Source organism: Panthera uncia, chromosome B4, assembly GCF_023721935.1.
Source record: "Panthera uncia isolate 11264 chromosome B4, Puncia_PCG_1.0, whole genome shotgun sequence".
NCBI classification, from domain to species: Eukaryota; Metazoa; Chordata; class Mammalia; order Carnivora; family Felidae; genus Panthera; species Panthera uncia.
The window spans coordinates 130,085,806-130,102,690 of record NC_064809.1 but is presented as its reverse complement, the minus strand read 5'-3'; the positions used below and the strand labels follow the sequence as shown (position 1 = coordinate 130,102,690).

The following is a 16,885-nucleotide window of genomic DNA, read 5'->3' as shown; positions in this document are numbered from 1 at the left end:
CACAAGATCATGATCTGAGCCAAAGTCAGGTGCTCAATGGACTGAGCCACCCACGTGCCCCAGAACTTGAATGAATTCTTACTCAATTGCTTTCTTACACCTTTCTGTGATTTCAAGAATTTGAAGCATTTAAAGGCCAATCAGAACTCTAGACTGGAGAGCAATGCAGCTATTAGGCAGGAGGCCCAATCCAACTTGCTTCCCAAAGTCCAAACTTAGGACCTCCCAGAGTTAGTGTGTGCATTACAGCATGCTCCAGGATGTCAGATGCTAACAGAGGAGATGGAAATTATAATGGAGTGGGAATTACTTTTCAGTCCCTCTTGTTTTTCTTCAGAACCTTACTGATTTGTAGGTTGTAGTGCAAATTGGTTGAAAGATAAGCTGCTCAAAATAAGGGCATAATTTCTTATCTCCCAGAGAAAAGGTCAGTGGCTTAAACATGATCTCTGTAGCAAAGGGAAACAAAGACATTGTGAAAAATGCTGGGTATCTTATTTTCTAATTTCCATTCACTGACTTCCAAAAACCGTTTATTTGCTCTTATGACTGAATCTTTTTCCCTTTCCCTGTCGCCGTTATTCTCATCTTACAGTCTGAACTTCTAAATTGCCTCTATTTCTGAAAAAACTTCAATAAAATGCTATTCTTTTCAGATAAAGGCATTAAGAAAAATCTGAAACAAGCAGGACCAATAAGAACGACTACCTTTAAATATCTTGATAGTACAAACACTAAAAAAAACCCTTCTAGGAATGTTTTTTTTTCTTGTGATGAGAACTTTTTTGTTCTAGAAAGAGAGAGAATGCGTGCATACACACACACACGCGCGCAAGCAGGGGAGAGGGGCGGGGGGGTGGGGTGGGGAGTGGAGAGAATCTCAAGCAGGCTCCATGCTGAAGCATGGAGCCCTGTGCAGGGCTGATCCCACGACCCTGGGATCGTTACCTGAGCTGAAATCAAAAGTCGAACACTCAACCAACAGAGCCACCCAGGCACCCCTAGAAATGTTTTATTAAAGGTAGCAGTTAAAACACATACAAGCCCTAGAAAAGACATTATTTTCAACTGAAAATTTCTTGGTAAATAATCATTAGCTACAATGCAACACAACAAGAATCTCAGACTGAGGACACACAGACCGTGGCTGCTGTGCACTGAGGAGTTCTCAGTCGTCTCTGAGCACTGCCTCCATTTCTTTACCTTGTACTCACTCCTCAGACTCCATGCACATTGGCTTTTGCCCTGAACATCTCCCTGGGAACTCTTCTCATTCAACAACTAGTGATCTTCATTGTCAGTCTAACGGACACTTGTTGGACCTTCTCTTGACTTCTCTGCAACTTTGGACACTACTGGCCATATCCTCCCTCTGCTTTTGTGAGAGCTGCTGAGACCCACTCCAGCCAGCTCTTCAGCTCCTCCTTTCTCTCTTCCTTTGTGGGTTCTTACACTCTTGGTCAGGGCTCAGAAGACTTTTTCCGTAACGGGCCAGACAGTAAATATTTTAGGTTTTGCTGGCCATACAGTCTTGGTTGTGATGACTCTACTGTGAGTGTAGCAAAAGCAGCCACAGACCATGCGCAAACGACAGAGTGTGGCTGTGCTCCATACAACTGTACTAATCACACTAAAGTATAAATTCCATACCACTCTCACTGTCACAAAATATCATTCTTTTATAATTTTCCTAACCATTGAAAAAACGTAAAAAAAATTCCTAGCTCATGGGCAATACAAAAACAGGAGGAGAGTCAGATTTGCTTGGAGGGTGAGAGCTGGCCACCTCCTAATAAGAGTTGTAAGATGGCACCTGAATTTGGTTATGAGTTGTATCTTTTATTTTATTTTTTTAAGGTTTATTTATTTTTGAGAGAGAGAGACAGAGTGCAAGCAGGGGAGGGGCAGAGAAAGGGAGACACAGAATCTGAAGCAGGCTCCAGGCTCCAAGCTGTCAGCAGAGCGCCTGACGCGGGGCTCGAACACACAAACTGTGAGATCATGACCCGAGCGAAAGTTGGACGCTCAACCAACTGTGCCACCCAGGCGCCCCTAGTTGTGTCTTTTTAAAAAATCTGAACATGAAGGTGGGGCCTACACTCTTCCCACATTGAAGTTACTTGAGTACAAATTCCCCCACGCTCAGACTTTATCATGTCTGCCCAAGTGTTTCCCAAATCACTACCTCCAACTCAGATCGCTCTTTCACCCTTTTTCTCCTTACTCTCAAACTTGTTCCCCAGCTCTCCCCATTATCTCCTAGTTCAAGAAACAGAGTCATCACCCAACCAGCTCCTCGCATCAGAAACCTTAAAGTCGTCATTATCTGATCATCATTACACTGCACTGAACCGAAACATCTCTCCAATGCCTTCCTTCCTCCTATCACCACCGCTCCTAACCAGGTTCAAGCCCTCATTACCTCTCATCTGGACTATTCTGTGGCCATCTATCTGAACCACACGCCTTATACCTCACATTCATTCACTTTCAAGTGGCAGCCAGAAGCATCTCTGAACAAATGGCGCCCACCTTAGTGTTAAAGAATACAGAGGTGTTTCTGCAAGGTGTGAGGGATACTGCGAGTACTTTCGTTTGTAAATTATTTACTTGGAAGGAAAAACCCACCTCAGATCTTAATAAGTTAGAGCAGACTCAAGGTTATCCCAACCACCACCAGCCACTCCTAAATATGCCTTCTGGGGTAGACTCAGAAGACAGAGTCGTGGCCAATGTACCAGGTATGCCGATGGGAAGGTGCTGCCCCTCAGCTGTGCCCCAGTGGGGTAAAGGTCACGGAATTGCTGCTGCGGATGATAATATCTAAAAAATCTCAACTTCTATCGGGCTGGAGGCTTTTCCCTGTTGCTTTGACTCTCACCATCAGTACTTTCGGTAGCAGAATAAGTGTCACTGAACAAAACATCCGACAGACATTTACCAAGAGACTGCTAAGCGTCAGGCACCAGAGCCCTTCAAAGCTTTGAAGACCACTCCCTGAGCTTCCTCAGGTAGGAACACTTCCCCTGGGGGTAGACATTCCTACACGTTTAACCCTTGCAAACATGACACAGGTTCAAATTCATTGACCAATCTGGCCCAAACCGCACAGGCTCCACAGAAGTCGATCTCTTTCTTTCCACGGTGTGGTGCCCATTACAGAACTGCAGATCCCTTCCTAGATGCTGTACTCCTACTAATGCCACTTAAGGTCAGCTTAATTTTTATAAATCAGTCATTTCATACTGATAACTGCACCATTAAGCCAACCATGACCCTAACAGCTTTTTCACGAGGCAAAATTGCTATGTCCAGACCCCTCCAGTGTACAGCCTACCCTTATCTTACCTTCATCCCTGTTATACCTGGTCTGTTACATCAAGCAGCCTCTTGAGATCCTTTTTTAACTTTTTAATTTTTTAAATTATTTTTTAAACGTTTACTTATTTTGAGGCAGGGAATGTGTGCATGCGCACACACAAGTGGGGGAGGAACAGAGAGAGAGAGAATCCCAAGCAGGCTCTGTGCTGTCAGTGCAGAGCCCAACGCGGGGCTCGATCTCATGAACCGTGAGATCATGACCTGAGCCAAAATCAAGAGTCAGACGCTTAACTGACCGAGCCACCCAGGCGCCCTGACTCTTGCAATTCGAACTCCAACATCCAACGAAGCCTCTACCTTAAGTGCTGTGTACTGTTTGCAGGCCAGTAGGTCCACATGTCTTCACAGAACCTCCACTTGAAATCCCGCCCTATTCTCCAGAATTCTGTGTTTTTGTTTTTTTAAATACTGGAAGGTAAAGACAGAACGTATAAGGAATCTACTTTTTCTCTGAAATACGGACAAATCTGATCTCAGCCCTCTGTACAAACAGAGACTTGGCACCAACACAGCCGTTTTTCTTACAGGGTCTACTGGGGAAAGAGGGGCAGATGCAGAGTTACGGGGAGACTGCCTGAGGAAGGCGTCATCTTTGGGAAGAGGAAAAGGACCCAGAAACATCCGCTGAGGGAAGTGAAGAAGGGAATTTAGAGTGCAGACAGGCTCTTGGAACAAACATAAAGATGTGGTTGAAGTGGGGTAAAAAATCAGAAAGGTCAGGCCCAGTGCTAGGCCGTGTCTTCATATAACCTCCACTTGAAATCCTGTTCTAGTCTCTCCAAAATCTGCATTTTCCCTCTCCTTCTACTTACGGTCTAATATACTCCAGAGATCATTTTTATTTTTACTCTGTTTTCTCCGTGGTTCTACTGACTACATTCCTTAGGAGACCTGAAACAGGTGCTCATCTTTCTTTAGGATTATTCTACTTTATTTTTTTCATGGGGGTGTGGGTGGGGAGAGTATGGAAACTGTGAGGCTGTATTCGATTTTATGGTAGGTATGAGAAAGATCCTAATTGGAAAGAAAATTCAGTAGTAAGTAGAAAAGAAAGTTTGATTTTTAAGATTTTGGTAGAGTTCCGGAAGAGGAATGCATTTCTAAGAATAGACCTAGAGAAAAAAAAGCTGAGAAAGAATGCCTTAATGGATTTTCGATTTTCCAACAGAAACACCACGTACCATACAGGGCAACTTGCTTCCACAGCTTAGCTGGGACGTGGCTTCATGAACATTAAGAGTTGTGGCCAGGCCCAGGAACCAAACCCCCATGTTCCAACAACCACAGAGCCTGGAATTTCCAGGAAAATGCTAATTTTCTCATCTGTTGTCCCCATAAATCATCAAAAAGGCCTATTAATATAAATACTATGTGCCCAAATCCTTTCCTAGACAGTATGTTGGTTTAGAAAATATGGACACTATACCACTATCAAGAACTCTATTTTTATGGTAAAGTATAACTTGGATTTCAAACAAGTAACTTATAAACACACTTCCAAATAAAGCCCACTTCTGGGTTGGTACTGCCTGAAAATACAAGGGAAGAACACTGTTCTAAGTAATTAAGATAATCGTAACTAATAATGTTTATCGGTTTATTTTCTAAATCACTACAAGGTCCTAGACTACATTCTCCCTGAAAGTGCCTTTTGGTTAGAAATACATTAATGTCTAGACATCTGAGAATTTGTTTCCCAGAACTAAGTTTCCTTACAAACTAGCACGGTCTTTATTAGTTCTCCATCACTGTGTGACAGGCTTTGGCCTGGTGGTCCAATAATAGAAAATAAAACAATGAAGAAACCAATCATTAGAAGGCCTCCCATCACATCTTGGCTGATCCATCATCCTGACCTTGCTCTGAGTTATCACAGTCCTATGTGATTCCCTTCATCTGGGGTAGTGGTTTTCAACCTGGGACATGTCCTGGGGGCACCTGTAGAGCTTCTCAAAATACATCTGCCAGGGCTGTGGCCTGAGACCATGAAGATCTGGGAGGAGGTCCATGCTTGTGTACTTTGACGAGTCTATGCAAAAGATTTTAATAAGTACCCTAGTTGAGAACCACACATTTAAGTGGGCAAGGATAGGAGCTAGAACATTGGTCTCAATTCTACCATCCTGAAAGGGAACCGACCAAAAGCGTGGCCAGCACCAGACAAGACTGCATTAATCAAAATTAACATTAGAAAGAGAGATCTGAAAACACAGAGACCATTAGGTTGAGGATGATGTGAGGAACATCTATTTATCTGCTTCTGTTTATAATACATCAGTCACTATTTTGCAACAGAGTTAAAATGCATTATTTAAAAAAAAAAAGCGTATTCCAGGCTCTAGCTCAGAAGACCATGTGACTATCCTAGACATAACACTCCCTTTTAGGCTCAATGCATGTCATGGATCAAGATGATTAAAAATCCTCTGCAATGTGTATCTGTAAATTAGGGGCTAGTGTCTTACTTGAAAAGGTTCAGTTCAAAATCATGACCCATATACTTTCCAAACAAGGTATTAATCTTTTTTGCCTCCTAAAAAAATTAAGGCCAACCAGAAACACTACTACAAGTACTTTTAATTTATCATTACTGCTCTTCAGTGGCCGCAAACAACCAATTTAATTACTCTGCACCCACTCTCACTAATTGAGTGGATTGGAGGCTGAGTTGGCAAGAATGTAAAATCTAAACACAGAAGGTTCCAACAACTTCAAAAGGAAAAAAAAAAAACCAATCTTACCTTTGGTTTTTTGTTCCGTGACCTGAAAAATAAATGAACAGACATAAGTGAATGAGATTTATTTTCTAGTTTGATATTATAAGACTACCTTAATTCTGATAACTCAAGTAATTCAAGCTGTCAGACACACAGGCATAGTTCAAATCCAGAAAAAAAAAGACAAACAAAAAAACATACTAAGAGTCAGTTCGGGCATCCTTTTATAAAGACAACGGCCATATGTCCAGTTATAACTTACATGACCATAATTATGAAGGACACTAAAAATTAAAACCAGAAGCATTCCACTCTCATTAAATGATGAAGTATCTGTACCAGGAATGCTGTTTGTCATTTTGATGATCTGACTAGAAAGCAAATGGATGTAGCCTAGAAACGAAATTAGCCACAGAGACAAAAAGGTTACCCTAGGAGTATGGACTCAAACACTTGATCTCAAATCTAGAAAGCAAAAGTTCAAGGGCCCATCATCAGACGTACCAGAGGCCACGGCAGGAAGGCAGGATTTAAAACCAAGCCATGCCACTTCCTGGCTGTGTGATCTGTTTTCTATTTATCTGTTGAATGGAGATAATAATAGTATCTCCATACAAAGGGTTATTATAAGGATTAAACTGGATATCCTATGCCAATGCTCATAAATGTTTGTTATTTTTAATCAAAGTTCATGGAAAAAGTATGATATACAGCAATGGATGAAATATGTAAATTTTGGACAAATAAAGATTGCTTTGTTGAAAGTATTTCTTTACACAGTAACTAACACCTCTATGGAAGTGATTGACCTAAAAGATTGGATAGGCTGAATAGAAAAATGGGTTTTTAGAGAGTTTGGAAATGATGATTAGGAACCACACGGAAAACTGCTTCTGCTAGTAAGAGAGGAAAATAAAGGAGGGCACCTAATTATACATGCCCTATAATATTAAAACAAAACCACAAAAGGTCATGCGTAAGAAAAACATCCAAAAGGAAATGTGCCAGAATTCTAATAGGGCTTATAATTACCACCACCACCATCACCATCATCGTGATTGAGATCATGCATGATTTTGACTCCCTTTTCCCAAATGTTAATCTTTTAATGGTTCTCTGACTTTGTAATAGAAAAGAAGATGTTTGATTATTTGTGGTTGGTAGGCATGCCAAGTTACTCTTCTGGGTGCTCATGAAAACTTGTCCATCTTTGGAGGGTACGTCCTGTAGCTAACCAGCCCACTTCATAGTGGATTGCATCACACCATTGCCAGACTGAGTTAAATGATCTGGTTGTATGACCTCCTGGAGCATTCCTTACATTCTTGCGCTAAAAGCCAAGCTAATTCTACTGTAGTGAATTTGTAGTAGATAGCACCTTAAAATGTGTTTCCTTGTACTAATTATTACAGAGCTCAAGTCTACTGTGCAATTCTTCTAAAACTCCATTTAACCAAGAATGAACTGATTTGTCTCCACATACCAATTCCTTAACGCAGTTTAAATTTTATAACATTATAAATATTTCTTAGAATGCCATTTTGAAGATCAAGTTATACAGGAAGTCAATGCTTTCCCCAGCTGTAAGTGACAAACCCAAATAATGTCAAATGTGTCTTACAATGTGGTTTCTGTTAAAAGAGCTGTCCTCCAGACGGTGAAAGGCTGGATGATCAAAGCATGCATTCTGCCAACACTAAACAATGATTCTTTTGCAGCGTCAGCTTAATGAATGTGAATGGAATCCTTCCTTGACACCTTTCTCATGAATGAAAATCAAACACAGTTTACTCAGTGATGGCTCTAGGAAGAGCAAACTGCTCATGAGAAAAGCTCAAGTTTAATGTCTGTGTGGAAATAATTTAACTTAAAATAAAAGTCAATTCTTCAAGACAATTACATTGCCAGCACTCATTCTTGACCATTGATTTATTAAACAAATATTTTTTTGAGTCACTCTCATGTACCAGGCACTGACTGCCCTACTTCCTGGAAATACAAATAGGGAATAAAACCTTGCGACACTTAGAGTCAGTCAGTCAAACAGGGAAGCAGACAGGAAGAGATTATAAAGCACGAGGGTAAGCAGCGAGAAGGATGTGGAAGCACCACAAATGGTGCTGATTGAATAAATGAATGACCGTGTAATAGAACCTCTGGCACATTCTCTACAACTCTTTGCATCATAGCACATTTTATGCCTCCTAGTTGAGGCGCTGTCTCTACAATAAGGTTGGAAACCACGAAGACAATCACATGGTAAGCTTTGTACTCTTCCTTAAAACTGCTAAATCAGAACTTAACTCTGAAATTACACGACGGTTCAGTCTGATAAAACAATATCCAAGGCCACATGTTGGCCGGGATCTTGTGACAGCCAATCTAGAACATTTCTGAACAAAAATGATTGGATTTTCATTGTTCACAACTAACCAATTGAAATTTTAGTTATGGTGATTTTCCTCTTTGCCACAACTTCTGAACCAGTTCTTGATGCAGATGTAAGTACAGAGGGAGATTGTCCAGCTGTATATTTTTAGGGGCACTTGGGTGGTTCAGTTGGTTAAACATCTGACTTCAGCTCAGGTCACGATCTAGCGGTCTGTGAGTTAGAGCCCTGCGTCGGGCTCTGTGTTGTGAGTGCAGAGACCACTACAGATCCTCTGTTACCCTCTCCCTCTGCCCCTCCCCTACTCTCTCCCTCTCCTAAAAATAAATAAACATTACATTTTTATTTTTTACTTTTTAATGTTTATTTATTTTTGAGAGAGAGAAAGAGACAGAGACAGAGTGGAGAGGGGCAGAGGGAGAGAGAATCCCAAGCAGACTCTGTGCTGATCAGGACTTGAACTCACAAACCGTGAGATCATGACCTGAGCTGAAACCAATAGTCAGACGCTTAACCGACTGAGCCACCCAGGTGCCCCCAATCCCAATTTGCTCTTGAGTAAACCCACACCATCTTGTATTTCAAATCATTTTTCTACTAGTGGGATCCACAGCAAAAGTTTACAGATGCATATATTATAAATCACTCCCAGATACTGATATTTTCCAGTTGAGAAACACTGTTACCTAAGTGAAGAATATAGACTGTCTAGTGCCTGAAATAATCCCTCCATTTGGTATCTTGTTACCAGCCTTCACTCAAGTTTACCAACGTCCAGCCTATGAATCATACATTCATACGGACTGTAAAACCCAATTCTTATACTAACTTAGTTGACGAAATGTAAATGCCCTAGAGGAAAGAAAGCCTTTGCTGAGGTTCACTCTCTACCATTCTGGTAACACCCTATATAGCTGGTGGACCTGCTTATTGCAACCTCAAAATGTGAAATGGGGCTGTGTCCTTAAAGGGAAGTAAGTTTGAAAAAGGCCTCTGGGTTGTCCTCTGGCGTCTTTATTCAGACTCTTTACTGACATTGTAGACAATTCTAACAAGCTCAGATTAGAAGCAACACATTAGAAGTAGGTACCCTGAGAGCATGAGGGTGAGATGGTGAGCACACCACTATGAATAGAAACAGAAGCACAATTAAAGACAAGACTTTAAAGAGTGCACACAGCAGTCTATTATAACACCAAACAATAACGAGTATTACTTATAATTAAGTCATGAAGGAAAGATAAAATTACATTCTGTATGTTTAATGTGGCAGGGTCACATGCAATTCAATTCAGAAAATATTTCCAGTATGATTTCTTTAGGCTGGGACTTATAAATGATCTAGTTCAAAAGTTCAGAAAACTGAATTATGGGAATATACGCTATAGCCCAGAATGCTGGGAAAACTTCTGGTGTCCTTTAAAGCCTACATCGGTTTGTGTCCAACTGTCTGCCTTGAGTCTGTTCTAAATCTAGAGTTCCCTCTGAACCCTGTAACGGTTTCTACCTCCCTAAACTGAGCTTCAATAACCTGTCACTGTAGCAGGACCCTCGAACCTGCCCCACAGCAATGTCCTGCTTCCCAAGTGTTCTGTGTAGTGGTAACAAGAACTGGAGGCAAATCACTTTACCTCCAAAAATGGCACAAAAGTCACCTGGGTGGCTCAGTCGATTGAGTGTCCGACTTCAACAGAGGTCATGATCTTGTGGTCTGTGAGTTCGAGCCCCGCATCAGGCTCTGTGCTGACAGCTCAGAGCCTGGAGCCTGCTTCGGATTCTGTGTCTCCTCCTCTCTCTGCCCCTGCCCTGCTCACGCTCTGTCTCTGTCTCTCTTTTTTAATAATAAATAAACGTTAAAAAAAAAAATGGCACAAAAGCAGGCCTGCCGAACCAGAGCCCAAGTCAGGCAATGCTAAAGAATGGGAAGGTGGGGGAAATAAGATTAGACAAGGGCGGGGCCTGCAGGACAGACACTGAAGCAGAGGACAGCACCCTGGGTCAAGCATGTCAACTAAGACCTGTCAGTTGGCAGCAGTGAGATGTAGGTCTTTTCCTTTTAGCCTCTCTCCTTCCCTAAGCAAGCTCCTCAAAGCCACACAATACCATCTCCCCCAAAGCTTTAAGCAGGCCCACTGGCCTGTGAGGGAGGTTTCTTTATGGAATTATCAGAAGGTGGTCTTGTACAGATGACCATGCTGGAGAGGAACCAAAAGGAGAACATTGGGGTGAACTACAGAGACACTTGAAAAGCTAGTTTATAAGCTGACCTAAGAAAATGGAGATTAACTGTGATACGACTAAGGACATTCGACAAGAATTTAAGTGGCGGGGACTCACTTGCCTTTCTTCATACTGTATATTGGTGTTCTCATTAAATCAGCTGCAGCATTATTGAGTATTCTGTGGTGACAAATGTACGTCTTTAACTCCCACTTTCTAATCGTAAAACTTCCAAGTGAACAAAGCAGCATTTTTAAGATGTCAGGTATCCCACCCAAGGCAGTTACTTATTCTAGATGCTTGGTGGATGTAAAGACAGACTTAAGTCATTAAACTCACCTTCTGAGTGGCTTCTTTTTTCTTTTTATCCTCTTTCTTCCTTTTCTTGTCTTCCATTAACTGTTCTTCCCTTTCTTGCTCCTTCTCTCTGTTAAAGTAATGTCACACCAGAAGGTTAACATTTATATTCACAGTCTATTTGTGTAGCAAATTCAATGCTTATAGACGGTATGCAAAATATGCCATCTCTGTGACTGAGCATAACACGGTATTTTACTTAAACTAAGAGGATGCATAAAACTCACCACATTCAGTTATCCCCATATTTTGGTTTGTTATCTTTTCTGCAAAGTAGGGCTTCAAGTTTGGTTTCAAAGAAGCCCATTAAAGCGAGCTTTACAATATCCTCCTAAAAGAACACACACACACACACACACACACACACACACACACACACACACGTATTTCCACTCAGCAAAAACCCGGATTTGAATGTGGTAACATCCAGTTGGTTCTGGAGATATTCCTAGATTCCATAGATTTATAGAACTCTTAGTACTTGGTCTTAAAAGTACAAGTAGAAAACACATAAAATACAGCATTAATAATGTCAAAGAAAAAGGAATATATTTTATGAAAGGCAAAAATTCTTCACAAATAATACAGAATATATAAATTCACTTATGGTACACAAATATCTATCACAATTTAGGTATTCTCCCCTGACATCATCAGAACGGTGACTATAAAATCCTATGTTCTATATTCTGTATTTTTCTTCTACATTATTAATATTGTATGTTTTACATGTTCTCTACTTGTGTTTTTAAGGCAGGTACCATGTGTCCTATAAATCCATGTATTCCTCACCAAGTGACTTCACAGTTGCATCTTGCTGAACACCTGAATTGAGACAACCAGGTTTTGCTGCCCTCAATTAGAACAAAAGTCATACGTAATACTAAAGATTCCAGTTAAAGAAATGTGCTGGAATGTTAAGAAATTAATATAATGTAAAGCCTCACATCTGAAAAGTACGTTCAGAAAGTAATACTTATTCTCTTATGGAACATTCTAATATATATTTGAATATAATGCATATAGGAAGCTGCCAACTTTCACTCTCTATGTATCAAATAGGAAGAATGCATTGCAAAACTACTGCTGTTACTTCAGAGCTCAAGGCAGGAAATCCTGATGCCACGCGTCCTGAATTTCAGAGCTGGAAGGAGACTCAGAGCTCTAGTTCCCAGTGCCCCCAAATACTGAACAGATACTTGTGATTTTAGGCGACCCAACACATCAAACTCATGGTTTGCGGACGTGGCAAAAATCACAGGGACGGTTCTGGAAGAAATCACTTTTGGGGAATGTAACCACTCAGCCTGTACAAAGGAACTGAGGACCAACAATGAAGTTGGCTCTCGTCAACAGATAAGTAATGCTTTATTTATAGAAAACAAGAACTAAACAACAACGACAACAAAACAGGTGTTTTACCCATGTATCGAGCTTTCTGTGGTTCTGTTCACATTGACAAATATTGGCCTTTCTCCTTCTGTGCCTCTGGCATAAATATACAAAATCCTAATGTGCACAATTCACACTCCGAAGGTAACTTCAATGAAAACTTTAAAAATATAACCAAGGGGGCGCCTGCGTGGCTCCATCGGTTAAGCATCCGACTTCAGCTCAGGTCATGATCTCGTGGTTCGTGAGTTCGAGCCCTGCATGGGGCTTGCTGCTGCAGAGCCTGCTTCAGATCCTCTGTTTCGTTTCCCTCTCTCTCTGCCCCTCCCCTGCTCACGCTCTCTCAAAAATAAATAAACATTAAAAAAAATAAAAATAAAAACACAAACAAGGAAGAGATTTTATTTTAATTCCCTTAGGTTGAATACTGGATTTCTCTGGAGTCAGAATGTGTGCACATCAGTCTCAGGGTGAAGCTCTTGGTGAAAATCCACTTACAGCACTGCACTACTTTAAGAACACGGCTTTATGAAAATTGGCAAGATGGATGTTGACCATCTAAGGTAGGCTGGCCACAGATCCTGTTGTATTTGGCTCCTGGAGCCTCTTGCTTCCTCTGGCTCCAAGTGGAAGAAGATGGCGTTCCTCATGACCCAGTTACTGTGACTTGGTGCCTATATTTTACAGTGCAACAGACTACAGAAAAAGAGCAACCACAGTCTAAAAATCTGGTTAAATATTCGATGCTCTAAAAAGCAATAAATTGCAATTTCTAGGTCTATTCTACAAAGTTTATTTTAAAAATGCAATGTAAAAAAAAAAAGTAAGTCTTTAATGAAACACATTCTTAAAAACAACTAACCTTTTCAAGTATTTTTTCCTATAAACAGGTAATTCAGAGAAAGGAACTGAAATTCATGTTCACTACAAGCAGATTTATTTCCAAAACAAATATTTTTCAAAGCTTTCCAGGAGACAGGCTGTGCTTTCACCCTGATCTTTTACTGCTTATATTGGTAGAATTGAGTTTTCTCTTTAGATTTCACTTCCTTAGGAACAATTTATTTTCCCAAACCAAACCTGACTTACAAACCTGCTATTCATTTAATAATGAATCAAAAAGTACAGAGTTCACCTTTCTTCTTCCTTTTAAATGTTTATTTTTGAGAGAGAGAGACACAGAGCATGGGAGGGGAGGGGCAGAGAGAGAAAGAGACACAGAATCTAAAGCAAGCTCCAGGCTCTGAGATGTCAGCACAGGGCTTGACGTGGGGCTTGAACTCACGAACTGCGAGGTCATGACCTGAGCCGAAGTGGGACACTCAACTGACTGAACCATCTAGACACCCCAAGTTCATCTTTCTTCTAAATCAGTTGTGCTCGATCTTGGCTGCACATTAGCATCTTTGGGGAGCTTTAAAATATCCCCATGCTGAACCAGAGCCCAAGAAAGCGAAGCAGGTACCCACGTGGGGAAGGTAATGGTTACATACAGAGGGATTGATCAATAAATAAATATATTAATGATGATGACAATCAGGTTTATCACTGTTGAAAAAGGTAGTTACCAAAATGGAAAGGGAAAAGTCTCAAAAGAGTCCTGTGGGCCTGGATCAGAATTAGCTATTGGCATCAACTCATGGTTTTTAATATATAGAGACAGACATAACAATAAACATGGATATAATTTTGTGAGCCCACATGTGTGTATATTCCTTCATGTATGCAAGCACACGCGTGTGCGTGCGTGCGCGCGCGCGCGCGCGCGCTCTCTCTCTCTCTCTCTCTCTCTCTCTCTCTCTCTCTCTCTCTCTCCTTAGCTCTATTACCGAGAGGGCTTGGGAACAAGCAACCCAAATAGCAATGAACACAACTAGTACCCAGACTCTGGCTTCTAAATACCATTCTTAACTAAAAGAACTAGAGTTCTTTTTCAAAAAAAGCTAATTTGGGGCTAGAAGAAAGTACAAAATGAAAGAGGAATGCTTGTTGCCCAGAAGCAAGGAAAAGTTCAACAAATGATGTGGCATGTCAAATGCTTGCAGATACCAATGTGAAGGGGTTCCTACAAGCTAAACCTGGGGCAATATGAGCATAAAGATAATGACGGTAAGAAATCTTAAGTCATTGTATACAACAGGAAAACATGAGTTCATCCAGATAGAAATAAGTATATAAGTTAAAGGTGAAAGGAGTGGAATATTCACATAGTTTGAAAGTGTCTCCCCGTAAAAATACTTATTAATCAAAAAGGAGAAAAGAATAATTACACAGAGGAGAAGCCTGGCAGACATCACCTTAATCAAGTAAAATACATGAACATCATCATAATGGAATAAATTGAAATCATGAGTTACATGATTAGATACTCTGAGAACACAGAATTTCTTCTATGATATTCTTTTCAAATATGTACAACCTGAATATCATCATGATGAAATGTCAGGGAACCTCAAGTTGAGAGGCATTTTGCCAAATAATTGTTCTGCAATCTTCAAAAGTTTCAAGATCACTGAATCAAGGAAACGGAAGGAGACCAACGAGACAGAATAACCAAATGCAAAGTGTGATCCTTTTGCTATAAAGGCCATTACTGGGGTATCAAATCCTGAGTAGGGGCTACAGATTAAATGGTAGTAATGTATCAGTGTTTTGTTTTGTTTTGATGGTTGTTATTGTGGTTATATACAGGGGAATGTTCTTGTTTTTTTTTTTTTAAATACACTAAAGTATAGGGGAAAGGGATGCAGGTGGTGGGACAATGGGATAGTAATTTTTCCTAAATGATTCAGGAAAAGTGTTGTTGTTTTTAACATACTTGCAACTTTTCTCTAAGTTCAAGATTGTCCCCCCATCCCCCACCAAAATCAACAAAACCATTACCAGGGTAGCACCCCAGACCCACTACATTGAAATCTCTGGGGAAGGGGGTGCCTGGGTGGCTCAGTCAGTTAAGCGTCTGACTTCAGCTCAGGTCATGATCTCATAGTTCGTGGGTTTGAGCCCTGCGTCAGGCCCTACACTGACAGCTCAGAGCCTGGAGCCTGCTTCTGTGTCTCCCTCTCTCTCTGCCCCTCCCTCACTTGTGCTCTCGCTCTCTCTCTGTCTCTCAAAAATAAATAAACTTAAAAAAAAAAACTCTGGGGAGAGAACCGTTGCTCTAAATTCTCGTGTTTAAGCCTACACTGTAAAAGGTATTTACACCTCAAAAATCAAACTTCCCATCCAGCAAATACAAGCGTCAGGTGACTAGCTTGTTCCCACTTAACTATCAACTACTTCCAAGTCTGAAAGGAGAAGAAATCATTCATATTCTCCCTCAGCCCTAAATACACAGCCAGATGCTAGTGCAAACACTGAAATCTAGAATAAATCTAGAATAGTAAAAAGCCAAAACTTCTTTCAAGAATGTCTAAGGTGAAGATAATACAACAGTTGCCTTCTTTCTTTCTTTTTCTACAATAACCATTAATTGAAAGAAGTAGAAATAACTTTTTTTTAGAAAGGCAATACTTGAATAAAGGGGAAAATACCCAATATTCACCTAAGCGAGGCAGAAGAGGACTCCTGTCCTGCTCACAAGTTCAGAACACTGAAGAGCAGTGGTGCTGACATTACTAAAAACCTGTTGCATCACACATTCAAAAGCTCCGGAGTGTCTAGGACCACCACACAGGGCAAGTTAAGGACGGTGCCATCTGGGCAACTCCCCAGAGCTCACATTCAAGGCCACGCACACTGCAGTTCCAACTTCCACATCTTTCCGCATCTATTCCGCGTATCTGACAGAAAAACTTTCCTCCTTTCTGTGGCCCAATCATACCTCTTATCCTGTTGTCGAGTCCTGGCATCATATCCATCCACTGGAGTTCCCTGAACAACTCCAATTCATGGGAAATGTGCCCTCCTCTGGACACCCCCGCAACCACTGCCCTGGCTTGTCGCCGGGCCCTTGAGGTGTTGGTTGCTGTCAGTCACCAGCAGCCTCAGACCACGTGAAAGGACTTCCCTGTAGCAGGGTGGCCTCGAACATGGCTCTGGGAAACCGAGATTGGCCTGGGGCTAGTCTGTGTCTCACCTCTCCTCTACCAGGATGCCCAGAGACCAATCTGTTCCTTAACAGACCGCTACTGGGTGCCTAACACGAGCGGACACTTTTCTCAGCACTGGGGATACAGCAGAAACAAAACCACACCCCAGCTCTCGGGGGGGCTCCCGTTCCAGTGGGGGAGACAGGACACAAAATATACAACAAAAATATACGTATGATGGAGACAGCTGACAGGGAAGAGAGTAGCATCTTACATAACACGGGTAGGAAAGGCCTCTCTGATAAAGTGGCCTGAGTTCCACTGAAGTGAGGGCTTCTGTGGATACCTGGGAGACAGCATTACGAGACGAGGTGTGAAGAACAGCAAGGAGGCTGGAG

General features: G+C 41.3%; 1 protein-coding gene across 23 annotated transcripts in view; it reads right to left on the bottom strand.

The window, feature by feature from the left end:
- The window catches only part of TNRC6B (trinucleotide repeat containing adaptor 6B), a 249,989-nt gene that overhangs the window by 60,651 nt on the left and 172,453 nt on the right, over positions 1 to 16,885 (bottom strand). For all 23 annotated transcript variants that reach the window (XM_049627530.1, XM_049627529.1, XM_049627537.1 and 20 more), the window contains 2 exons: positions 11,047 to 11,134; positions 6,123 to 6,144 (listed from right to left, as the gene is read on the bottom strand). In XM_049627530.1, the coding sequence (XP_049483487.1) occupies positions 6,123 to 6,144; positions 11,047 to 11,134 (110 nt within the window). The remainder of the gene's footprint in view (positions 1 to 6,122; positions 6,145 to 11,046; positions 11,135 to 16,885) is intronic.